Source organism: Capsella rubella, unplaced genomic scaffold (genome assembly GCF_000375325.1).
Source record: "Capsella rubella cultivar Monte Gargano unplaced genomic scaffold, Caprub1_0 scaffold_6, whole genome shotgun sequence".
Classification (NCBI taxonomy): Eukaryota; Viridiplantae; Streptophyta; class Magnoliopsida; order Brassicales; family Brassicaceae; genus Capsella; species Capsella rubella.
Window position 1 is genome coordinate 2,763,572 of NW_006238918.1, and position 24,057 is coordinate 2,787,628.

Sequence of the window (24,057 nt, forward strand, 5' to 3'; positions counted from 1 at the left end):
TTTTGATTTCTCAATAATGCTGCAAATAATGTTGGAGATTGCATTCATTTTCTTTCAACTATTTTTGTTTTTTTTTCCAGTAATGATGGGTTCAGAATTGAAAAAGACAGCTTTGTGCCTTCTTTGTTTTGCTTCCATACCAAAGGAAGCAAATAAAAAGAGGATGATGAAGAAAGAAGAAACAGCATTTAACTGTTAAATAGTTTTACGATAGTCATATTCCTTTTTCTTAATTATTATCATAATCAATTCCCGTTGCATCGGTGAATCACGCCGTTACTACTACTTCCTTGCACTTGCTTCTTCTGATTCTGTTGGTTAATCCTGTCAAGTCCCCATATCCTTATGGTTCCATCATCGCTTGCTGAAGCCAACATGTGAAGGTTCGTCGGACTCCAGCTCACGCAGTTTACCGCTCCTGCATGTCCTGGCAGCTCAATGATTAGCTTCCCTGTCGATCTGTGCCAAATGTATACCTGCAAATAACACAAAATGTGTGGACTCTCGTCACTAAAATACGCAGAGAGATCAACGGAACCGAGAAGCAACCATTCTTCGATACTGAGAAATAATTATCACCATTTGGTTTGTGTTTTTTCTAAATTGATTAAAGTTTGTACCCAATTCTACATCCTAAACCCACACAGATCAACTGACGAAAGAAACAACCATTCCAGCAAAGACTCTTGGTAACAGAGACTAGAATTTCATCATCTGATTACGTTCTGTCTAAAAACTGATCAAACGAAGAACCACTCCTCAGTTCCGAGAATGCTTGAGAGAAACAGACCAGATTCAGGTGACAATATTATGCAAGGGGAAAGACGGATTTTACCTGAGAATCCTCGCTTCCACTAGCGATAAAAGCTTGTTTATACCCACCAAAGCATGATCTGATGATGAATCGTGAACGCCTGTGGCCTTTGTACCTCGACACAATCTTGGGGTCACCTTCGATATTCCACAGACGGATTTCCTGGTTGAGGAGATTTACCAGAAGATATTTGTTGTCATTCGAAAGCGAGAACGAGGTAATCATGTCTTCCTCTTCGATCAATCTCTCAACTGTAGCTTCCCTATCAAATAGGGATATCACAGAATCCTTGCATACACTTACGAGCCACTTTCCATCATCCGTCATTGCTATATCTGATACCTTTTGCGTCCTCTGACCTTTCCAGCATTCTATCTCTCTACCATCTAAATCCCACATGCATATGCTTCGGTCTGTCATCCCAGCGATTATTCCCTGTCCGTCAGGATACCATCCACAAGAAATGGGACTAATACCACCTTTTTCATACATGTGAACACAGCCTCCTGAATCAACATCCCACCGTCTGATAACCTCTTCTGCACCACATGTAAGAACTTGACGATCATCAGGACTCCATAAGATGGAAATCACAGGTTTCTGGTGGCCAACAAGTGTATGCTTCAACGAGATTTGCCCATCCACATTGATCTGAAAATTAAATTTAAAGTGAATCAGCAAACAGGTTGCCTCCACTAGAATAGATAACAAATCAAAACTTTGGCAGGCTGGCCAGAACTCAATTCAGGTGAGCCTTTGTTTGTAATTTAGCATTACCTCCCATATAATTGCGGTCTGATCCTTGGAAGATGAAGCCAAATATTTGCCATTATGTGAGAATTGCAAGAACCAAACTTCATCGGTATGTGACGCCAAGATCTGAACCATTTACGTAGAGAGAACTTAACGAATGTGATTTAAGTCAATACGCACACATGCACTGCAAGTCTGACTAAACTACAAACAGAAACAACAGATGCCACACACGTAATTAGTTAATTAAAGGAACCGAAGTACAGGTGAGAGCAAAGAAAGAGTGTACTACATAGCCAATGATGGTAAAGAAATAACCGAAAAATAAAAGAGGCATCAGGTTGAGACAATTATCATCGTCTATTTCTTTCTCAATGACCTGTCAAGGAAGTGGAAATGTTTGCAGCACTTTGTACTGTGTAAACCTTTCAGCTAAAGATAAGTGACTCTTATACAGGACAGACAAACTCATGGTCACCAAGAAACTACACAACAAAAAAACAACAAAAGGAAGCAAGAAACGGAAAACATTCACAGCAGAGCAGTCTAACCTGAACAGTCTGAGAAGGAATTTGGTGCTTCCCGCATTGATGATCAGTATACAAAGACAAATCACTATCCAAAGTATTATGGAAAACACAAGAATCCCGTTGAATATGAAGGGAATTCTCAACTAAATACTCCAACCTCTTTTCTGGGATTATAACAGAAGCAGGAAGCAAATTTTGCAGTTCCTCCAGAACCTTGGACCTTGAATTCACACTTTCTTTACCTGGAGCCGAAGTGGTATGTGATATAAACCTTGAAGGTGATATAAGGGAGGAAGCGAGCTCATGAACACGCTTTGTATTAATACGAAGAGGTACCATCTCATTCCTTAAGGTGCCTAGCGCATCAACTATCTTTTCAAATTTTAAAAGCTCTAAGAACTTTTGCTCAAGAAGCAAGAAAGATGCAGATTTCACAGCCTTTTCATCAGGCAGCCCGATTCTGAGCAATGTTTTAACGCTTTCATCCCATTTTCCATCCTTCACCTGCTGCAGAAACACCTTAATGGTGGTATTATGCAGAGAGATACCGGATTCTTCCTCCAACATAGCCCCGGTTTTATCATACCCAAGAGAATAAAGAGCCCTAGTGATAATTTTAACGAATTCAGATTTTTTAATGACCCCTTTGGAGCCGATAGTTTCCTCATCCCCTTGGGAGGTCAGAGGCCTTGCCATCAGGTCTCCCAAAGAGTTGTTCACGGTACAAGCTCTAACAGAAGAGTTCCCAGAGAAGCCGTTCGGTTCGTCAACAAGCCGCTTAGCACGTTTCAAAGGAGGTTCAGTATCCTCCACAACTCCCATGAAATTCCTAGTTCAGCCCATATAACTTTTCTGCGGAGAGATAAATGATTCCAAGCTGTGACCGCACATCAGAGATCCATAATAAAACCAACAAAACAAAAGAAAATAGCATTTCATCAGAACAGTACAAGGATTCAATTTGATCAATCAGAGATATACAATAAAAATAAGAGAAGCCAAAAACAAAAACAGAAGCAATGAATTATGAATATAAGAATGGGAGTAACAAGTTAAGTTAGTCTGTAAAAAACTCATGTAGATCTAGTAGCAGAAGATAGTGACTATAGCAAGGAGATAAGCATTCAACAATCAAGAATAAATGGAAGAGTGAATTAAACCCAAGTGATCAAAACTATAAGAGAGTTGTATTTTCACTTTGTTCGATCAGAACAACCATTTCCTCAATCGCTTCACCGATGAAGCAAAAATGTGAATAGAGATAGGCACAAATCGATAAGTGAAAAGCGAAAACTAGTCAATTAAACCACAAAAATAGACATAGGATCCCCAAAAAACATAAGCAGTCAGATAATCCCAATTCACCAGAAATCAACATCGAACTAATATAAGAAGAAGGATCACTACGGGATGAAGATCAATTAACGATCTAAGAATCACAAAATCAAAAAGGGGGTGAGGGAGAAAAATCCAATCTTACCAAAAAAGAAGAAAAACCCAGGAAGCAAAAGATAAGGTTTGGAGATGGCAGAAGAAACAGAGCGAGATGAGGTTAAGGAGCAGCCCAGAAACAAAGGGGGAAGGGGAAATCCGATAGAGAGATGCAGAAAGCGGTGAGAAGACGAGAGAGATGAGCAGCAAGTTCTGGAAAAGACAAGGGAAGCGTTAAAGAGAAGATGAAAAGGAGAGAGAGGAGGCGAGGGCGAGAGACTCAATAAGAAGGGGAAAACAAAGGGAAATATTATTAAAACAAGGCAAGAGGAGAAAAAGGCAGGCGTGGCTGATCACAGACTAGTCGAGTCGAGTTCCCCCAAAAACAAAAACAAAATAAACATTATCATGCATTTTTCTACTTTTATTGCTTCACATTGTAATTTTGATACTTGCTTAAGCCGGAAAAAAAGAACATAAATTTCGATGGATTGTTTTGGTGTTTAACTAGAAAAAGGGATGCTTTAAAAACAAATATTTAGTGCGGAAGGGTTGGATTACTGTTTTTAGGTTGCGCCCAAATAATGTTATGTAAAGGTCTTAACTATCTCAAACATTTTAAAGATCTTAAACACACATAATCAAAATAGGGGAGGGCTTATACATGAACAACATAGATGTGTCATTCATAACAAGTACTATATCATCTTCTCATCTTGCTACAAGATGCGACTGTAAAGTCTCACTTATTAATTAAAGAAGATAAATTGAGAAGTGCACATATCAAAAACTGAGATCAAAAGGTTAAAAGCGTTTTGGATGGGACCCCAAATCCCACATTAATGGGTTACAGCAGATACTATTATAAAAATCAAACTCAAATTAAGCTTGGACGAGAAAAATATTAAGCTTCTTTTGTGCATCATACGCATTTGAACTTTAATGGGAGGACAAAATTATATTATCTAATATGGTAAGTGATTTATGATGGGAATACAACATCTGCCATTGAGCATGCATGTCCATCCTCGTACTAGTAATGAAAGTTTCATCTGGTTCCATACTTCTAATGCACGATCATGATCCGCAGTGGTAATTGGTGAAAGAAATTTCACTATCAGAACTCATAAGTCATAACTCATAAGTTTGCATTGCATCTGAAAAAAAAACCTTCTCCGAAAGACTTTTAATGACTGGTCGGTCCGCCACGTATCGTTCGTAGTGCAAAATTATCTGAAAACGACAAAGACGATACACACGATATATTTTGCTTGTACAAAAGAATATATTTTAGGTTATTAAAGAAAGAAAGAAAAAAGTTGAATATAAATTATGCACGTCACTAGGAGATATGATTGTAAACCCTTAACAAATTAAACTCAATGTTGTTGCCGACGATAACGTAACAAATTGAACTCATCTTGTTGCCGAAGGACAAGGTAACGTAAGGAAGATGAACGGGCTTGCGAATATTATGGATATTCGGCCCAATAGTACTTTCATTATTTGTACAACTTTTTTTTGCCTGGTTAAGAAAAAAATATGTACATATTAGTTAGTTACCATATTAGGGCCCATATTAAGGCCCATATACATCGTTCTCGTTCTTACAAAATTTTCCAATCTTTGGTGTAGCGATTTTGAAGAGAAATCACAAATGGGAGAAGCACCTGCACAGATCCCGACGAGTTTCGGTCACGAGCTCAGGGCTTGTCTTCGATGTCGCCTCGTCAAGACCTACGATCAGGTCTGGTTTCTCTTCTCACTCTGTTTTTTTTTGCGTGTTTCTTCCTTTTCTTGCGAATATGTTTTGTGTAATCTCTTTGGTTTAATCCAACAGTTTAGGGATTCTGGGTGCGAGAATTGCCCTTTCTTCAAAATGGAAGACGATCATGAACGTATCGTCGATGTTACCACCCCTAATTTCAACGGGTATGGCCTAAATTCGAATCCTTTACTTTTGAATTTTACAGGGCACTCACTGTTCCAAAGTATATGAATGTCTCTGGCACTCCTGGATACATGGAGATACTTGGAATCTTGGTTGGACTCTTCTTAGGATGAAAATGTAGTCTATATATAAGACTGATGCGTTCTTTTAGTTTCTTTATCTATGATGAATCATTCTAAATTGTAAAACCACAGTGGAGTCTAACATAAAGTTTTGATGCTTTAAGCAAAATGAGTTAAAATCGACAGAGATAGTGGCAATGTTAATTCATCTCTTGTTTCGCAGTATAATCTCTATGATGGATCCACGCAGAAGTTGGGCAGCAAGATGGTTAAGAATTGGTATGTCTTACCATTATACTTTTATAGATGGGGATATTACTGCTACCTTCATCACATCTTTCTCTTTTGAATGAGCCACTGTGTATTGTATTATCTAATATTCCCAGCTTTCTTTGAGACAGAATTTAATCTAACTAACTTTTTCTTTATGTAATTTCTTGTTCGCAGGGAAGTTTGCTCCTGGTTGCTACACTCTTGCTGTCTCAGAGGCACTCCCAGAGGAAATGCAGGTAAACATATTGACTCATATGCCACTTCTCTTAGAATTTTAAGAAGAGATCTCAAGGCTTGAACGATATAATAAGCAAACAAATAAGGACATGGCTCCTAAAAGACAAAAACTATGTTTCGTATTGACTGATGTCTTTTTATCGCATTTATGTGGGGGGGGGGGGGATATCTGCATGCAGTTCATATGCCAAGACCAGCGGGTTCAGTATGTTCCGCCAAAACGCATTTGAATCCCGTTTGCATCAAGAGCCTCCATATTGGCATCTCTGCAGGTCGTCAGTTTCAAGAAGACCAAGTCCATTTGAGGCTATGAATGGAAGTACTTTGATTCTGATTTCATCAACTAATATAGTGATTCGATCCTCTTATTAGTTAACAAAAACTTATATTGCCAAACTCATTGTGTAGTTCACCTCCGGAAGACTAACTTATAGATTACATAAATTTTAAATTTTTGGAATGGTTTTTTTTTTTCCTGTGATATTCAGTTCGTTATATGAATTCTATTAAACAAAATGAAATATTCTAAATTGAACGCCTATCAAAAATATGTGGTACCAATAATTTAAAGTCAACAAAAAATGTCAACTATGCAGTAAATAGAAGACCTTAGCAAAAGTGTCGAAGAAATGGCTCCTTAATCATCCCAAGAGAGGGAATACAAAGAGAGACATTTATTGGTTTTAGGAATATGACCATTGGAAATTCCCAAAGAACCAAAGAAAAAAATGTAATGTAAATTGGCTTTGTGTTTATTGTCTATTTTTCTTTTGTATTTATTGTTTTTATACGAAGGAAAAAAAAATATAAGACCCACAAATTTATGGATACAAACAAATCATACTCAAGAAGACAAGAACTGAGAATCACATATTTCGATCCAAGGCATATTCTTCTGCTAGAGTAATCATGAACATAACGTGCATAATTAATTAGATACTTAACATCGACTACAAGTTAAATTTATAACAATTGTTAATTATCAACAACGTAGAGCCACCAAAGCCAAAGTGACGCTCAGTATATTCAAGGCGTATTAAAATTGTTCTTTGTCTACAACAAGTATCATATACTTTCTTGTTATTGCTAAAATATTTAACTAAAATAAAATATTGTTTTTTTTGGTAGTGACATAAAATATTGTTCGTCTCGTCTAAAGAATCTCTGGGATAATGTCTTTTTCCTTTGCTTGGGCTAGAGGCAAATTTTAGATTTTGTTATTATGGCAATTTAATTTGTTTTTTTTTTTTTGGTGAAAGGTCAATTTAATTTTGTTTAAAAAAATATACAAATTGGATGTTGTAATTAAAAACATACAAATTGGATTTAGAAAGAAAATATCCTAAAAAAATATTAATTTTTAAATTGGAGTTCACGTGGCAAGTCGCTACCAACTTCGTTTACTCCAAAACCCAGAGTCATCACAAGTCCAAAGCCAAAAAAGAAAAACAAGGGTTCTTGCTCCGACACGACAACAAATCCAGATTCTGGAGCTTCGGTAATTTTCTCACTCTTCCGATACTCTCTTCTTCTTCTTCTTTAACCTACCTTAAATCTATGTCCTGTATCCAAATCTCAGACACTCTGGCTCCTTCTTCAAATCTATGTTTTGTTGAGTGAATCTGTGAAACTTGTGCTCGAGTGTTTGTTCAGTACCTTTTAGTTCGGTATGCTAATGCATAAGGATCTCGGTCTAGATATGAAAGAAACTTAATTATTAGTAAACGAATTTGAGAAATTTCGATTCTTTCGCTTGTTTAGTTGATGGGTAATTTGGTTGTGGTGCTGAGTTGTATTTTTTTTTCCAATGCAGGGAGACGCGGGAAGAGATCTTTTAGAGAAAAATGTCGAACATAGACATAGAAGGGATTCTGAAAGAGCTACCTAATGATGGGAGGATCCCAAAGACAAAGATAGTTTGCACTTTAGGACCAGCTTCTCGTTCTGTTTCTATGATCGAAAAGCTTTTGAGAGCTGGTATGAATGTGGCTCGCTTCAACTTCTCACATGGAAGCCACGAATACCATCAAGAGACACTCGACAACCTCCGCACTGCTATGCAAAATACCGGCATTCTTGCTGCTGTCATGCTTGATACAAAGGTTAAAAAAAACTTACCTCGTACTTCCTTTTGCAAGCTTCTTTCGAAATGGATTCTCTTGTCATACTTGCTGTGTACCTAAACATCGACTTGGTTTTTCCTGCCTCTATAACTTATATATATAAGATATTGCTTAGCAGTATTTACTTCAGCTCCTCAACGAGGAGAGTTCAGTAAATACATGGAAACGAATTTGTTAAATGTTAAATCTTTAGTACTGTGTTTGGTTATTATTGTGAGAGATCATATTGTATATTCAAGAGTGTGGCTCGACCATGGAATTTGTGCTATCTGAATTCGTCAAACAGGCCTAGAGAAAACGTTTTAAAGACTGTCAGCTTATGATTTCGCTTGTTGACTTCGCAGGGGCCTGAGATTCGTACTGGTTTCTTGAAAGATGGGAACCCTATACAACTGAAGGAAGGTCAAGAGATTACTATAACCACTGATTATGATATTAAAGGAGATGAGTCAACCATAGCCATGAGCTATAAAAAGCTGCCTTTGGATGTGAAGCCCGGAAACACCATACTCTGTGCAGATGGAAGCATAAGTCTAGCTGTCTTGTCATGTGATCCCGAGTCTGGAACAGTTAGGTGCCGGTGCGAAAACTCGGCCATGCTTGGTGAGAGAAAGAATGTGAATCTTCCCGGTGTTGTTGTTGATCTTCCCACTTTGACAGATAAGGATATTGAAGACATACTCGGTTGGGGTGTTCCCAATTGCATCGATATGATTGCTCTTTCCTTTGTCCGTAAAGGTTCAGATCTTGTTAATGTCCGGAAAGTTCTTGGATCCCATGCTAAAAGCATAATGTTGATGTCTAAGGTACTTAAAATTTTGACTTATGTTGATTGCAATTCATGTACTGTATATAGGCATAAGTCTGACTCCTTTCTTTCTGGGTTTGGCTTTTGAAGGTTGAGAACCAAGAAGGAGTGGTAAACTTTGATGAGATATTGCGGGAAACAGATGCGTTCATGGTTGCTCGTGGTGATCTCGGGATGGAGATTCCAATAGAGAAGATCTTCTTGGCTCAAAAATTGATGATTTACAAGTGTAACCTTGCGGGTAAACCCGTGGTTACAGCCACTCAGATGCTGGAATCAATGATCAAATCACCTCGGCCAACCCGAGCTGAAGCCACAGATGTTGCAAATGCTGTTCTTGATGGCACCGACTGTGTGATGCTTAGCGGTGAGAGTGCAGCGGGAGCCTATCCGGAAATAGCTGTGAAAGTCATGGCTAAGATCTGCATTGAAGCTGAAAGCTCGCTTGATTACAACACAATCTTTAAAGAGATGATCCGAGCAACTCCACTTCCAATGAGCCCACTCGAGAGTCTTGCATCATCCGCTGTACGGACTGCTAACAAAGCGAGGGCAAAACTCATCATTGTGTTGACACGGGGAGGTTCAACTGCTAATCTTGTGGCTAAATACAGACCGGCGGTTCCAATTCTGTCAGTGGTTGTCCCAGTTATGACCACTGATTCCTTTGACTGGGCTTGCAGTGATGAGTCACCTGCAAGACACAGTCTGATATACAGAGGTCTAATCCCTATGTTAGCTGAAGGATCTGCAAAGGCAACAGATAGTGAAGCCACAGAAGTTATCATTGAAGCTGCTCTGAAGTCGGCTACACAGAGAGGACTATGTAACCATGGTGATGCAGTGGTGGCACTGCACCGTATCGGAGCTGCCTCAGTTATTAAGATTTGTGTGGTGAAGTGAGATTTCAAACTTCTTTCAAAATCTCAAATCTTGGCTCCTGATGATTGTTGGTAATCGTAACTGAGAATTTGCTTTGTAGCATGAAATAAAGAAAACAGGTCTCAATAGCTCCTGAATCTGTGTAAACCTTTAAGATACCCTCTCTCCCTTTTTTGTATTAAGTATTACAAAATTATGGATCAAAATGTGCTTCTTATGTCTCAGTGTTGACCTTTGCATGTATACACTGTTTCTCTTCATAAGCTTTGCTTATAAAAGATTAAGCTTTAAAGGTGTAATGTTAGCATAATGTTAGCAGAACATACAGAAATTGAGAAACTCATCTATAACGATTGCAAGGTTCAAAGAAAAGTATGTTCCTTTCATTGTTTCAAATCATAAATACTATTCTAACTTCTAAATCACCAAATGAATCTGCGTGGTAGAGATTCGTACTGGACTCTGCAATATAAGAAAAGCCGTAAGAAAGACAAGAACAAAGATATAGAAGATTATCCATGTCTGATGTGGTGATGTTACTGAGATCACCTGTTTGGCGATGGATGTTCCTTGAAGTTTATATGGAATTGAGCTTGATGTTATTTCTTCCTCTGGTATTGAAGATAACGATTAGTGTTATAAGTTACGACATATTTCCGCACATTCAATAGGAATAGTTCAGGGTTGTGGCAGATGCTTACTCATTAAAACTAGCGGAACTCATCGTGGTAGCCATAGTCATCATCAGTGTCATCTTCGTCGAAAATGGCACTGTAGAAGACATATGGATGCTCAATCATCTCTGCCAAAGTCAGACGTCCATCTTTATCCGAATCCGCCTGGAAGATCAGGAAAAGAGAGATCAATGTAAAATCGAGTAATTCAACAGCTAAAATACACCATTTGTTTTGAAAGCTACGTACCTGCGATATAATATAATCAGCTTGTTGCTTTGCATAATAACGCTCATCAGGATGGATTTTACTGATAATGGGAAGCAATTCAACGTCTGATAAGTACCTGTAGACAAGTGGGAGTAAATGGTAAGGATGCATGGTATTAATGGAAACACTAATCATGTTGTGTGTATTCGTATATTACAAACCCATCATCATTTTTGTCAAGCTGAGAAAACAACTGCTTTGCTGGGCCTTCAGGCAAGTCATGATAAGGATGCGTAGAATTATGATTATCTTCCTCGTAGTTCCTTACAGTGTCAAAGAGGCCGTGGAAAAACTCTTCGAAACTGATCTTACCATCTTTATCTGAATCTCTTTCTCTGGGAGAGGGACCCGTTAATAAGAGTAAGCTATAAAACAAGGGTTCCTCAGAAATAATCATATGATCAGTGATCACAGTACATTACCTTACTTCCTCTTTGCATAACCATAGCAGTAAATTAGGGTTCTTGGTGTCAGCAGGATGCAGAAAACTAAGTGAAAAGAATTACCCAGCAAGAGCATAGTGAGAACCAAAGAAAATGATAGAAGTAACCGAGCTCGGGTGCTTAAACTCCAGGAATAAAAACTTACTCGTTAAACTCTGTTAAATTCAGTAGTCCATCACCATTTGCATCTGATGCATTAAAATGCTCTTCCTTCCACCAGCCCATGTCATATCCAAAGGAATTATTATCTGTTAAAATCTTAACCAAGTCAGCTAGCAGTCTTAAGAGACAAAAGTGAGATTCTTTACTTTACTACTAACTACTTTACCAGCTTAAAACCGTTGCAAATTGCAATCCAACAGGTGAGAAAAATAATATGGGTCATAAGCAGAACAGATCAAACCAAAAAATGATTAAACAAAATGAAATGCACCAATCCTTTTGAAGCAAACCTACTTAATTTATCACCAGGATCTAGCAAGTCATATGTTTCTGCATGATCATATCAAGTAGCTAACCTGAATTACGGACCCAAGACGGTGGTTCATACTCAGAGAATGAAATGAAACCATCCTTGTTTCTGTCATGAACATCCATGTCTCTTTGAGTCCTGTGAATGACTTCCTTGGCAGCAGACTGCATAGTCCATTCAGTCAATTCACTCTCCGTCACAAAGCCATCAGCAGGAGAAACATCGATCTTCGGAAACAACAATATCAACCTGAAAAGCACCAATCAATCAAACTCTTTCCTTACAAAAATGGACCTTTAGACAAATTACTAAACTAAATTCTTCTAGGATCGAAACTTTCAAATTATGCATTTTTAATTAGCACTCGAATTGAAAGATTTGGAATTGACGATATATATATATATATATATATATATATAAGTAATGACCAAACCTATCAGTGACATTGAACTTCTCCTCATTATTCAAGTAATCCTCAGCATCCATGAAGTCTTCCCACTCAGGCTGTGACTCGTGACCAGGTGCATGTTCATGCCCAGCACCACTGGTTGTCTCTTTCTGAGAATGAGAGACAAGCTCCGGGTGAGAATGCTCAATGTACTGCCGCTCCCACTCTTTATCCTCACGACGGCGCTCCATATCAGCGACAAGAGGATCAAACGGAACGGGATCGTGACGAGTGGGTTTGAAATTGAAAGAAGAGCGGAGTTTTAAGCGGTGATGTTGGTTGTGACCACCATGGTGGTGATCGTGGTCACTCTTCTTCTTCGGGGAATAAGAGATGAGGAAGAGCACGAGGATCCCCACCGTGATGTATAGGATCACCGAAGCTTTACTCATTAGATTTTGTGTTACAGAAGTAGAAAATCTCAGCTTGAAACCCTAATTTTGTCGCAAAAGTTGAGCTTTTTACACTTGCAAGTGTAGAAAGATAGATAGATAGATCTATGGAGTCTTGCGGATAAATAAATATATATATGTCTAGAAGATTTTGACTCTAGATCTGTTGCAACCTTTTTTAGTCAAATGGTTTGTATTTATGAGATCCAACATCATTAACACAATAAACCCAACACATAAATTATTTTTTTCCTAAACGCAATTCATCTAATGATTAAACGAATGTATCGGATACTAAATATAAATTTGTAACCATATTTAGACAAGTCACTCGAATTGGTCATACAAATGAATAGTATCGTCTTTTTTTCACCTTTCACACACCACTCTAAAAATCATTACCCCTTCCCATCTATCGTTGTTACGGTTTTGGTACAAACGACGACGATTCTTTGTTACGGTTTATAAAAATAAAAACTTGACTGTATGTGTGTCGGCTAATTTTAGGGGAGATGGGATTAGCTACCGTTGGACTCACTCCAATCACAAGCTCAAGCATTGGAATTTGAGTAGATCCTCCACGTGGTCCAATCCATTACCAACTCCTTCGTTTACGCCTCCATCGATATTATTATTACACACACAGATGGGTGTGTGTGTTTGTGTGTATTGGATCTCACGATTTCTTCTCGATGGAATTTGCTCAGACCCTCTTCCAAATCGTTTAATCGGAGATAAAGCTCACAGATAGACATACGGTTGCTGATTTGGAAATGGACAAGTATGATGTTGTCAAGGATCTGGGTGCTGGTAATTTCGGTGTGGCTCGGCTTCTCAGGCACAAGGACACCAAGGAGCTCGTTGCCATGAAATACATCGAGAGAGGCCGCAAGGTTTGATTTTTTCTCTCTCTTTTTGCTATCTGGGTTCTTGAAGTTTTGATTCGGGGTTTAAAGTTTTATCTTTTTAGCTCAGTTGTTATGATCAATAATTGTGCTTTGAAGTCTTTTTGTTAGACATTTTTGAAGGAATTTGCAGGCAAATTTGTGAAATTGCGGCTTTTTGATGACAACAGACTTAAAATGATTGATTTGTGGATTGTTTGGTATATGCAGATAGATGAGAACGTGGCGAGAGAGATTATCAATCACAGATCACTTAAGCATCCTAATATCATCCGCTTCAAGGAGGCAAGTCTCTCTCTCTCGCTCTCTCTTTTCTTTTCTTTTTCTTCCCTTTTTGTGTGTGTGTGTGTGTGGCTCTTATAGTTTTCCTAAAAAGACAGCTGTCTTGGAATCTGATTTTGATTCTGTTCCAGGTGATTCTGACACCTACTCATCTTGCTATTGTGATGGAATATGCTTCTGGAGGAGAGCTCTTTGATCGAATCTGCACTGCTGGTAGATTTAGTGAAGCTGAGGTTAGTTATTCTATTTAAAGGCTTGCACTTTAATTCATCTGTTCCTTTATATTTTCCTTTATCCCTTTTCTTTCTTTTTTATGAGCTTGTATGAGTTTTTGCCTTTTTGGTTTGATTGTTTGTTTTTCCTTTACAGGCTAGGTACTTCTTTCAACAGCTGATTTGTGGTGTAGACTACTGCCATTCCTTGGTATGTAAATAATTCTTCCTATATTCATTAAGCTGAGAAGGAAAATTATGCAACTATTGATGTTTTAGCGCCCAGATTCTTTGTTTGGGATTTGGAATTAATGCCTCCGTTCTTGTGTTACCCTCCCCTCTCTTTTGCTTTGGTGCAGCAAATATGCCATAGAGACCTGAAGCTTGAGAACACATTGCTCGATGGGAGCCCTGCTCCCCTTTTGAAAATATGCGACTTTGGTTACTCTAAGGTCTGCACTCATTCATTTCCTTTCTTGTTTGAGCAGTTTGTCTCTATCCTCATATAAATTCTAATCAAAAGTATTATCTATTCACTCCTCTTGATTTTATAACTTTTTCCTGTTTTCTATATTATTTCTACTGTGTAGTCATCTATACTACATTCGAGGCCTAAATCGACTGTGGGAACTCCAGCATACATAGCACCAGAAGTTCTTTCACGAAGAGAATATGATGGCAAGGTACACTACTCATGCCTTCTTATACATATCAGTTTGTCATCATTGCATAAATAGTTGTCAGAGTTTAGTTAAAAGAGAAGAAAAAATTATGAGGATAGAATGTTTAGACTGCTAAGATCGATGTTATAGTCTGTCTGATATATCTTTTGTACTGTCATGTCATGGTCTGTGTAAAACTTTTAAGGTTACTGTACTTCTAATAAGATTTAAATGGATCAGTCTCTGCACATTTCCAAGCATAGGGTCTTAAATTAAAACAATTATCGGGGTGACAATCGATGTGAGTAGGATTTGTATAGGTCAGTCTCAGTAATCATTTTTTTCATGATTGTCATAGGGCACATAGACTCGCTTTTGCATTCATATGGCTGTGTTTTTTGTAGCACGCGGATGTGTGGTCATGTGGAGTGACCCTTTATGTCATGTTGGTTGGAGCGTACCCGTTTGAGGATCCTAATGATCCAAAGAACTTCAGGAAAACAATCCAAGTAACTAGACCATTCAACAATTCTGATTCACTCCCCTTCTTATTGCTCTAGTGTCTCAACAATGTAACAGTTTAAATGGTATTCTGCAGCGCATAATGGCTGTACAATACAAGATCCCGGACTATGTTCACATATCTCAGGAATGCAAGCACCTTCTCTCTCGCATATTTGTCACTAACTCAGCTAAGGTACCTTATATATTCCAGTTTCAAGCTATAGATTATGTTTTTGCGGTGCTGATTATTTGTGACAGAGAATCACGCTGAAGGAGATCAAGAATCATCCGTGGTACTTGAAAAATCTGCCGAAGGAGCTGCTAGAGTCAGCTCAAGCAGCGTATTACAAGAGAGACACTAGCTTCTCTCTTCAAAGCGTAGAGGACATAATGAAGATAGTTGGAGAAGCAAGGAATCCAGCTCCACCAACTAGTGCTGTCAAAAGTTCGGGATCAGGAGCTGAGGAAGAAGATGAAGAGGACATTGAAGCTGAAGTGGAAGAAGACGAAGACGAAGAAGACGAATACGAGAAGCATGTCAAAGAGGCTCATCAGTCTTTTCAAGAGTCTGACAAAGTGTAGGAAGAAAAATGCTCTGTTTCTCTTACTTCATTTCTTCTTCAAGAACACTGCTTGGTACGTTGGTGACTTGCTTCTGGTAAAAAAAACACATATTTCTGAAAGCCGAAGGCTGTAAAGCTACGTGCAGGTTCACATTTAGATTTTATGTCGTTGTCGTTTTGTCAATTGTTGTTTGTAAGAAGTGAACATCACTAGTTTGGATACTCTGAACCATACAAATCGTTTAATAAGCGTTTGTTATTTTATTATTTAGACTCTCGCAACCGTATTTATTCCAGTTGCCTTAAGCTAGCTAAACCCTAAGAAGTAAAAACTAGATAATCAGGCCGTCAATTTTAGGGTGAGAATCCCCGACATAAAGTGCCTGTCTCTTTTGATCTCGACTAGTTGGAAAAAAAAAACAGAGAGAGTCAGTAGTCATGAGAGGAGAGGAGAGGAAACATAGTTTCAAAAACCTAGCTAATGAAAAGAAGAGGAGATCAGGACCTCACTTACCGAACTCACTACTCAAGACCATTGCTCATGAGACACGTCCGTTACACTTTGGCGATCGGGCATGTTCGTTTGGTCGCCGCAGGCGGTTGCGGCAGCGGCAGCGGTAGCGGTTGCGGCGAACGCAACGTTTTTGGTCGCTAAATCAAATCGACGTTCAAAATTTTTAATCGCAGAAGGTTGCGTTCGCCGCTGCGGCAACCTGCGGTAGCCAAACGAACAACAGTTTTTGCCGCCGCCGCAGCCGCAGGTACCTGCGGCTACCAAACGAACAGGGCCGATATCGATTCCGATGACTGCGATTTGTACGAGTACGAAGAAGGTGTGGCTGAAGAGGAATCTAAGAAAAACCACCGTTATGACCGCGTTAATAACTACGAGTTTGAGCTTCCTGAGGACTTCGAGGTTTGTTTTTTAAAGTCTTTCTAGTTCGTAAATATTCCGCGGTCGATTCTCTATCTCATCGCCGTCACTGTAGGAGTTTGACTTTAGGTTTAGAGTTGTTTGGGTAACACGTAATAATTTAGGTTAAAAGTTGTTTTAAAGGAGACTGCCTTTTAAAGAGTTCGAGGTTTTTATTTCTGTTTATATTTTTCCAACGAAGGATGAAAACGTGGAGTCAGAAGATGATGATGATGATGATGATAGACACAGACGGATGTTGCAAGCCATCACTGGAATGCCAAGTGCAGCCTTTCAAGGTAGACAGAGTCTTGCTTCTATCTTATGTTCATTGCATTTGTAAGCTGTTTATATTCTTTTTTTTTTGTTCAGGAGAGAGTAAAAAAAAACATGTACTCTTCACTGAACCATATCCAGAGTCTGAATTTAATCCTACCCGTGATGTTCTGGAGGGCAAATCCCTCATCACAATGGAAGACCTTTTAGAGCCTCTTCAAGGGAAACCTGGATATAGCCAACTATCTGAGAGGGTCTTCCGGATGCGAAAAGATATTCAATCTCTTGTTCATGCTCCTCTGCCAATGCCAGAACAAGAAAGACTGGAACGGGGTGCAGTGAAAAGACTAGTTGACGAGGTGTTTAGTAAGTGGGTGTCCCAGGTAAAGAGGAAAAGAGAGGCAACAACTGTTTACTTTAACCAAGATGTTAATGTTGGTTACTCTACGGTTGGTGCAATAGCATCAAAATTTCAGCCCAGGACTGAATTTGAGATGAAGATGGCTTCTCTACTCGGTGATCATGAGATTTGGGAGGCTGACAAAGAAGATGGCGCTATGCTTCTTGAATTGAACGAGGCAAGTTTTGAGTTCATTCCCTGCACACAGCTTTCTTGACTTAGAAATTATGTGGCATTGAAACTTAGCTTATTTGGATATCTAATGTAACTGTTTTGAATAAATTTTGACGTTGTAGGTATCTATGGAAGATCACATCAAGAAACACAACCACATTGCTAAGATGCGGAGCATGCTCTTCCGTGTTGACTTGAAAAGTAAACGAATCAAGAAGATTAAGTCTAAAATTTATCATCGCCTTAAAAACAAAGATCTGAAGAAATCGGGGGTTGGAGCAATAATGGACCCGGCAATGGCCAAAGAAGAGGCTAAGAAGCAGGAGATTAGACGAGTAGAGGTGATTTTTATATTTTCTCTTCACTTCACAGACTTTTTCATCAAGACACTGTTAAAAAAACAGTGATAGTTGTCTTATTTTGTTTATTTATGCAGGAACGTATGACTTTAAAGCACAAAAACACAGGAAGATGGCCCAAGCGGATGGTAAGGCTTGGACTGAATAGGAAATACGATGGAACTCGGGCAGCTATTTCTGAACAACTTCAGATTAATGCTACTTTGTCCAGAAAGATGAACTCCAAAAAAGATGAAAGTAGTAGTGATGAGAGCGATGCAGAGTTGGATGATGGTTCAGATCAGGATACTTGTAAATTGATAGCTAAAGCAAAGGAGAAGACACTGAAAGCTGTGGAAGATGATGAAGTGCCCATTTCTGGTGCTATGGCATTACCTTTCATGGTAACTATTGCTTTGTTTTCTCAAAATACTTTGATTACTTTTATTCTGATTTTTTCGGTCATTCATGTTTTTGGTTTGGTCAGACTCGGGCTGTGGAAAAGAAAAACGAGGAAGCTAAAGAAGAAGCTAAACGTGCAGTTGAGGAGTATGAAGAGTTGGGGAACTCCGTTGGAGCAGAAAACTCTAGAAAGTCCACTAATGTTGGTGGTAGAAGAGTATTTGGGGGAGAAACTCCAAAAGGATCTAAAAAGGAATCAGACAATTTTTTTGATAACAGTGGTAGTAGTGACAATGATACGGAAGATAATGATTTAGAGGCTGTAAAAGATAATGCTTCACCTGCTAGAAACACTGAAACTATTATGGAAACAGAGGTACCATTCGGTTAGTCATAATGGTTCTTTCTTCTCTCCCTTTCGAAATCTGTGATTTAAGCATCTTTTGTTTAATTTACTGCAGAAGCTGGATGATGTTACTAGAAACTCAGCATCAAAGACAACATTTGATGTAGCCTTATTTGCATCAGGCTACTGGAAGAAGGTTTGCTTTGTAAAAAATATACTTATCAGACTTGGTCTTTTTTTTTGTGTGTGTATCATCTTGTATTAAACTCCTTTTTGTATGTAATGCAGATGACAGGCTGCAAAGACGCAGAATCCAAAACAGCTTCAAAGACGCATGTACCCATTTCACAGTCCCAAGACAAAAAGGTTTCGAACCTTTATATCACAACGGAATCGAGTGATGATGATTCAGAGAGTGAAGCAGAGCAAATGGTTGATGGGATTTTGAGAGGTTGTTCAAAGGGAACCAAAGAGATCCCTTGTCAAGCAGAGCTTGTAAGTCGTGCTTTTGCTGGTGATGATGTTGTAGGTGAATTCGACAAGGATAAGCAAGAAGTACTAAATCAGGAAGTTCCTGAACCCGAAAAACCAATTCGAGTTCCTGGTTGGGGACAATGGACCAGTATCCAAAACAAGAGAGGTTTACCTCAATGCATGTTTAGAGAACACGAAGATGACAAGAAAAGGAGAGAAGAAGCTCTCGAAAAAAGGAAGGACGGTCGTCTCAGACATGTTATCATATCAGAAAAAGTCTATAAAAAGGTCTGTGCTGTAGCCTGTAGTGTCTCACTTAATATGCCTATTCCTTCCTCTGTATATTCATAATTTGATGACATTATCTAATATTTTTCAGGCTGAGAAACTTCATACAAAGAGTTTACCTTTCCCTTACACATCCAATGAAGTGTTCGAACATAGTATGCGTATGCCTATAGGCCCCGAGTTCAACCCCACAACTATTGTTGGAGATCTAAACCGACCTGAGGTTATTTTTCATTACTTTGTTTACATTAGTCGTGTACCCATTTCGCAAATTGTTGAACTATCTTAAAACCCTGTGACGATTTAACTTGTGTATGCAGGTTGTAAAGAAAGCTGGCGTGATCATTAAACCTGTCAAGTTTGAGGAAGTAGATCCGAATGAGACTGTGGATGAAGAACACCCTCATAGCCATCAGAAACGGAAAAACAAAAAACCCAAAAAGGGGTAGCTAGCAAGTTAGACCACCAATAGAAGTCAAAGCAAAAGTCAAGTCCATGTCCAAGTAAAGGACCAAAGATCTTGCATTCTTAAACATATTATTGTCTTATTTATAAAAGAGCATTTTGTTGCTTTCAAATCCTTGTTCATCAATCACCATATTCCCACCTCCACCTTGGTTATTTTCGGTTCTGCTGCACGGGTTGCGGTTGTGACACAATTTCCTTTGGTTCAACTACCGGTTTGCCTCTCAAATCGGTTTAGCATAATTTGATAGCATCCTTTTGGGTTTCTTATCGGGCTTTTTATGGGCTAATCAAGACTTCCCAAACAATTGAGCCCTATAGTTTCAAAAACAACGTAGCGTTTTTGTTATTCGCAATGGGAGCAAACTACAAACCGTTTATAGTCTGCTGTGCTAAAACGTCATCGTTAGTACCAGTTCTCTGCTTCATTTCCTATCCCTTTAAAACCCTTATCGTTTATGCTGTAAAACCCTCTCGACATTTTTGCGACTCTTCTCCTCCTTATCTTCAAATCCTCTCCGGTCACCGACGACGGGAACTTGGTAGTTACAGGTCCAAGATATGTCCTTGAAGTTCCCTCTCGGTGTACGTTTCATTACTCATTCTCTTCCTTGTACTCGTCTCCCTTCCATGAATTCTGGCGCCCTTATCTATTCATTTCGTTCCGTCCCTGTTCTATCTAAAGCATTTCCTTTTAGATTAAAGTATATTGGATTAGGTTCCCGGGTCAGTTTTTCAACCCGACCGGAGAGATCCCAAGCAGAATTCGGGCGGCGGAGGGGAGCTGGAGGAGAGATTCGCGCGTCAAAGAGTTTGATTGAGGATGAGGCAGAGCTTAGTGATTGGGTGAGCGATTTGAGGACTAGCTCTTCGCGTGGGAAGTTCACAAGCGACGAAGATAACTCGGGTCCAGAGGTGGTTCGTAGAACCGTGGACAGGGACAGCAATAGGGGTCCAAGGAGGGGAAGGGAAGGCCAATCTGATAGGTTCGGTGGCGCGAGAAGGGGAAAGGAGGGTGAGATGGATAGGTTTGGGGGTTCGAACAGGAGGAGAACCACCGGCGAGCCAGCTGATTCATTCAGGAACAAGCGGTTAGGTGATCGAGAAGGTGCAAGGAACGGTCGTATTCAAGGAAAGAGTAGTGAGTCGTCTTTTCGTGGAAGGAATGAGAGAAATGTAGATTCAGGGTTTAGGAGAGATCGAGGTTTGGAAAACAACAAGGGCTTGGGGAAACAAACTAGAGTTTTAAGACAGGAAGAGGACGATAGTAGTGACGAGGATGAGAAGAGGGGTGTATTGGGAAACATCGATGATTTGCTTAGTGAAGATAGTACTGATGAGGATGATGAACATGATGTGCCTCTTATTAAGAAAGCGGCTTCTGCCAAGGCTGGAGAGACTGAAAAGCCAAGGAGTGACCATGTCAAAACTTCAGATTCTTACTTGTCTAAGACAAGGTACATTATTTTTCAATTTTTATCTATCTTTACATGTGAGGAGATTGCTTCAGTTCTGTATCTGACTAAATTTGACCATTTAGTGCTGTTTGGTTGATAATACTCTATATGGTAAATGGTTTACAGATTTGATCAATTCCCACTGTCTCCCTTATCGCTAAAAGCCATCAAGGATGCGGGATTTGAGACAATGACTGTTGTGCAGGAGGCTACTCTCCCTATCATTCTCCAAGGTGAACTTTTCTTCATGAGTCTTGTTTACAAGGCAAACTAGAAATACACCTTCGTTTAGAGATTTATTGACAATTTCTAATTGACGCCATCTCACAAGCTTTTAAAGATCATTTTTGCAATAGCCAATAGGTTTTTCTAAGACAACTTAGAAACTTGTGTATCTGTCTTCCGGATTCCTCAATTTTGCCATTACTTCCATTTTGTAGCTTGATTGTTTAAAATCCTCGTTGAATCCTTGGTTTCTTCTGGGCTCTGTCTTCCAGGTAAAGATGTCCTTGCGAAGGCAAAAACAGGCACTGGGAAAACCGTTGCTTTTTTGGTAAGATATTATACCATCTGGGTTCTTTGATATAAGTTGGTCAGTTAAGAATTGACCGGCCTTCGATTGGGATCTGTTCTTACTTCTTATTGTTAATGTTTACTTCTAGCTTCCATCAATTGAAGCTGTTATTAAATCTCCTCCTCCAAGTCGGGATAACAGGCAACCCCCAATTATTGTGCTTGTGGTATGCCCTACTCGGGAACTTGCCAGTCAAGCTGCTGCAGAAGCAAACACCTTGCTGAAGTATCACCCATCTATTGGAGTTCAAGTTGTGATTGGAGGCACAAAGCTTCCGACAGAGCAAAGGCGTATGCAAACGAATCCTTGCCAGGTTATAAGAGATCTCTTTTGCCAATCTATGTGTATTAACGTGAAGTTAATTCTGAGTAAATTTTGCTCTTCCTTTAAGTTTGGTTGTTCAGATGGGTGCAGTTACACTGAGCTGCTTTTTATATTGATTAATAATCACATATTTGAACACTCTCAGATACTCGTGGCTACACCCGGAAGGCTCAAAGACCATATTGAGAACACATCTGGATTTGCTACAAGGTTGATGGGTGTGAAAGTCCTTGTGCTTGATGAAGCTGATCATCTCTTGGACATGGGTTTTCGAAGGGACATTGAGAGGATAATTGCTGCTGTTCCTAAGCAGAGACAAACATTTTTATTTTCTGCCACTGTACCGGAAGAGGTAAGTGTCAGTTTCTTGTACATAGGCTCTCATTTTTGGGTTGAAATCTTGAACTGTATTTTTTGGTGTCAAGGTCCGCCAAATATGCCATGTTGCTCTGAAACGAGATCATGAGTTCATCAATTGTGTTCAAGAGGGTACTGGGGAGACGCATCAAAAGGTAAAAGATTTCTTTAGGTTGATTTGAGTGGATGACCTGCCGTATGCTTGGATTTATCAATTTCTTATGTCTGTTATATCTCCCAGGTCACACAAATGTACATGATTGCATCACTGGATAGACATTTCTCGCTCCTATATGTGCTTCTTAAAGAACACATCGCAGATAATGTTGACTATAAGGTAACATTGTTTCTCTATTGCCACTGTGAATCACCAATGTCTGTATTTCTGAACTAACACAATCTGCTTGCTGTTGCAGGTTATTATTTTCTGTACAACTGCTATGGTGACAAGATTGGTGGCTGATCTGCTTAGTCAGCTAAGCCTGAACGTCAGAGAGATCCATTCTAGAAAGCCGCAGAGTTACAGAACAAGAGTTTCTGATGAGTTCCGCAAGTCCAAGGGTATTATCCTTGTCACATCCGATGTATCTGCTCGTGGTGTCGATTACCCTGATGTGTCCTTAGTCGTACAGGTAACAGTTTTCCGACACAGAATTGTTCTGCAACTAAATTTTTTATCTCTATATCTGTACTGAAGTTGTTTGCTTTTGCAGATGGGATTGCCATCAGACAGGGAACAGTATATTCATAGACTTGGCAGAACCGGGCGGAAAGGTAAGGAAGGGGAAGGAGTATTATTATTGGCACCATGGGAAGAGTACTTCATGTCATCTGTTAAAGACCTACCCATCACCAAGTCTCCTCTACCTCCAATAGACCCAGAGGCTGTGAAAAGGGTAAGCTTTTTCATATCATATAATAAAGTGAACTCGCATAAAATTGTGATTCTACTGAACCTGGCAAGTCTTTGGTATCCTATATATTCTAGCAACTCAGAAGGACTGCGGAATGTGGTTCTGAATTTGAATCTGTAAACAAATGCCAGTGTTTAGGATCGACCTTCACCTGACACAACACAAAAAATCTTTGAAGTCAGAACCTAAGATTTTTCAAAAGTATGTAACTTTTGTGAGTATTAATGGGTATAAGAAATTTGTTGAATCCAGGTGCAGAAAGGGCTTAGCCAAGTGGAAATGAAGAACAAGGAGGCGGCGTATCAGGCGTGGTTGGGTTACTACAAATCTCAGAAGATGATAGCACGAGACACGACCAGATTAGTAGAGTTAGCCAATGAGTTTAGCCGCAGCATGGGACTTGACAGCCCACCAGCTATCCCAAAAAATGTTCTTGGCAAGATGGGTCTCAAAAACGTTCCTGGTATTAGAACCAAGTAGAATTTTTTATTATCTAGTGATTTGCTTTGGTCTTAAAACTTTAATGCTTTGTAAGTGTAATCTCTTGTCATCCTTGCTACACTTCCGAGTTTAAACTTTCTAACTAAAGAAATCCGATAAAAGTTACCTTATGAAAATGTTTTGTTTGTAATGGCTTAGTTACCATGAGTATTTTGTTTTTCAC

At 39.2% G+C, this 24,057-nt stretch overlaps 7 protein-coding genes across 8 annotated transcripts; 5 read left to right on the top strand and 2 right to left on the bottom strand.

The window, feature by feature from the left end:
• Window positions 1-29: 29 nt before the first annotated feature.
• On the bottom strand, window positions 30-3,877 carry LOC17884602 (WD repeat-containing protein 26 homolog). The gene is made up of 5 exons (XM_006287282.2): window positions 3,578-3,877; window positions 2,119-2,974; window positions 1,592-1,693; window positions 836-1,465; window positions 30-476 (listed from the first exon to the last, which is right to left on the bottom strand). Exons 2-5 carry the CDS (start codon window positions 2,917-2,919, stop codon window positions 246-248), a joined length of 1,764 nt encoding a protein of 587 aa, XP_006287344.1. The 5' UTR covers window positions 2,920-2,974; window positions 3,578-3,877; the 3' UTR covers window positions 30-245.
• A 1,291-nt stretch (window positions 3,878-5,168) lies between these two features.
• LOC17884552 (transcription elongation factor SPT4 homolog 1) lies at window positions 5,169-6,511 on the top strand. The gene is made up of 5 exons (XM_023781366.1): window positions 5,169-5,275; window positions 5,369-5,460; window positions 5,765-5,820; window positions 5,989-6,050; window positions 6,231-6,511. Exons 1-5 carry the CDS (start codon window positions 5,186-5,188, stop codon window positions 6,279-6,281), a joined length of 351 nt encoding a protein of 116 aa, XP_023637134.1. The 5' UTR covers window positions 5,169-5,185; the 3' UTR covers window positions 6,282-6,511.
• Window positions 6,512-7,439: 928 nt separating this feature from the next.
• LOC17883233 (pyruvate kinase, cytosolic isozyme) lies at window positions 7,440-10,081 on the top strand. Of its 2 annotated transcripts, none has more exons than XM_006287480.2 (4): window positions 7,440-7,549; window positions 7,865-8,153; window positions 8,519-8,980; window positions 9,073-10,081. In XM_006287480.2, the coding sequence occupies exons 2-4, from the start codon at window positions 7,896-7,898 to the stop codon at window positions 9,883-9,885; spliced, it is 1,533 nt and encodes a 510-aa protein (XP_006287542.1). In that variant the 5' UTR covers window positions 7,440-7,549; window positions 7,865-7,895; the 3' UTR covers window positions 9,886-10,081. The 2 variants fall into 2 exon arrangements, with proteins under 2 accessions (XP_006287542.1, XP_023635955.1); XM_023780187.1 differs by lacking the exon at window positions 7,440-7,549 and adding an exon at window positions 7,618-7,718.
• A 106-nt stretch (window positions 10,082-10,187) lies between these two features.
• LOC17883936 (calumenin-A) lies at window positions 10,188-12,648 on the bottom strand. The gene is made up of 9 exons (XM_006286557.2): window positions 12,157-12,648; window positions 11,770-11,972; window positions 11,397-11,499; window positions 11,231-11,296; window positions 10,970-11,143; window positions 10,788-10,884; window positions 10,566-10,703; window positions 10,414-10,475; window positions 10,188-10,326 (listed from the first exon to the last, which is right to left on the bottom strand). The coding sequence occupies exons 1-7, from the start codon at window positions 12,561-12,563 to the stop codon at window positions 10,575-10,577; spliced, it is 1,179 nt and encodes a 392-aa protein (XP_006286619.1). The 5' UTR covers window positions 12,564-12,648; the 3' UTR covers window positions 10,188-10,326; window positions 10,414-10,475; window positions 10,566-10,574.
• A 436-nt stretch (window positions 12,649-13,084) lies between these two features.
• Window positions 13,085-15,958, top strand: LOC17883079 (serine/threonine-protein kinase SRK2G). Its single transcript, XM_006287995.2, has 9 exons — window positions 13,085-13,456; window positions 13,679-13,753; window positions 13,882-13,983; window positions 14,120-14,173; window positions 14,322-14,414; window positions 14,553-14,645; window positions 15,029-15,133; window positions 15,223-15,321; window positions 15,387-15,958. The coding sequence occupies exons 1-9, from the start codon at window positions 13,337-13,339 to the stop codon at window positions 15,708-15,710; spliced, it is 1,065 nt and encodes a 354-aa protein (XP_006288057.1). The 5' UTR covers window positions 13,085-13,336; the 3' UTR covers window positions 15,711-15,958.
• Window positions 15,959-16,129: 171 nt separating this feature from the next.
• LOC17882860 (uncharacterized protein C57A7.06) lies at window positions 16,130-19,902 on the top strand. Its single transcript, XM_023780567.1, has 10 exons — window positions 16,130-16,272; window positions 16,478-16,607; window positions 16,807-16,903; window positions 16,977-17,467; window positions 17,577-17,795; window positions 17,891-18,196; window positions 18,280-18,580; window positions 18,899-19,302; window positions 19,394-19,525; window positions 19,623-19,902. Exons 1-10 carry the CDS (start codon window positions 16,130-16,132, stop codon window positions 19,749-19,751), a joined length of 2,352 nt encoding a protein of 783 aa, XP_023636335.1. The 3' UTR covers window positions 19,752-19,902.
• Window positions 19,903-20,215: 313 nt separating this feature from the next.
• On the top strand, window positions 20,216-24,031 carry LOC17883215 (DEAD-box ATP-dependent RNA helicase 26). Its single transcript, XM_006286388.2, has 10 exons — window positions 20,216-21,224; window positions 21,351-21,457; window positions 21,722-21,777; window positions 21,887-22,111; window positions 22,268-22,474; window positions 22,548-22,634; window positions 22,721-22,816; window positions 22,896-23,111; window positions 23,193-23,375; window positions 23,646-24,031. Exons 1-10 carry the CDS (start codon window positions 20,329-20,331, stop codon window positions 23,871-23,873), a joined length of 2,301 nt encoding a protein of 766 aa, XP_006286450.1. The 5' UTR covers window positions 20,216-20,328; the 3' UTR covers window positions 23,874-24,031.
• Window positions 24,032-24,057: the final 26 nt, after the last annotated feature.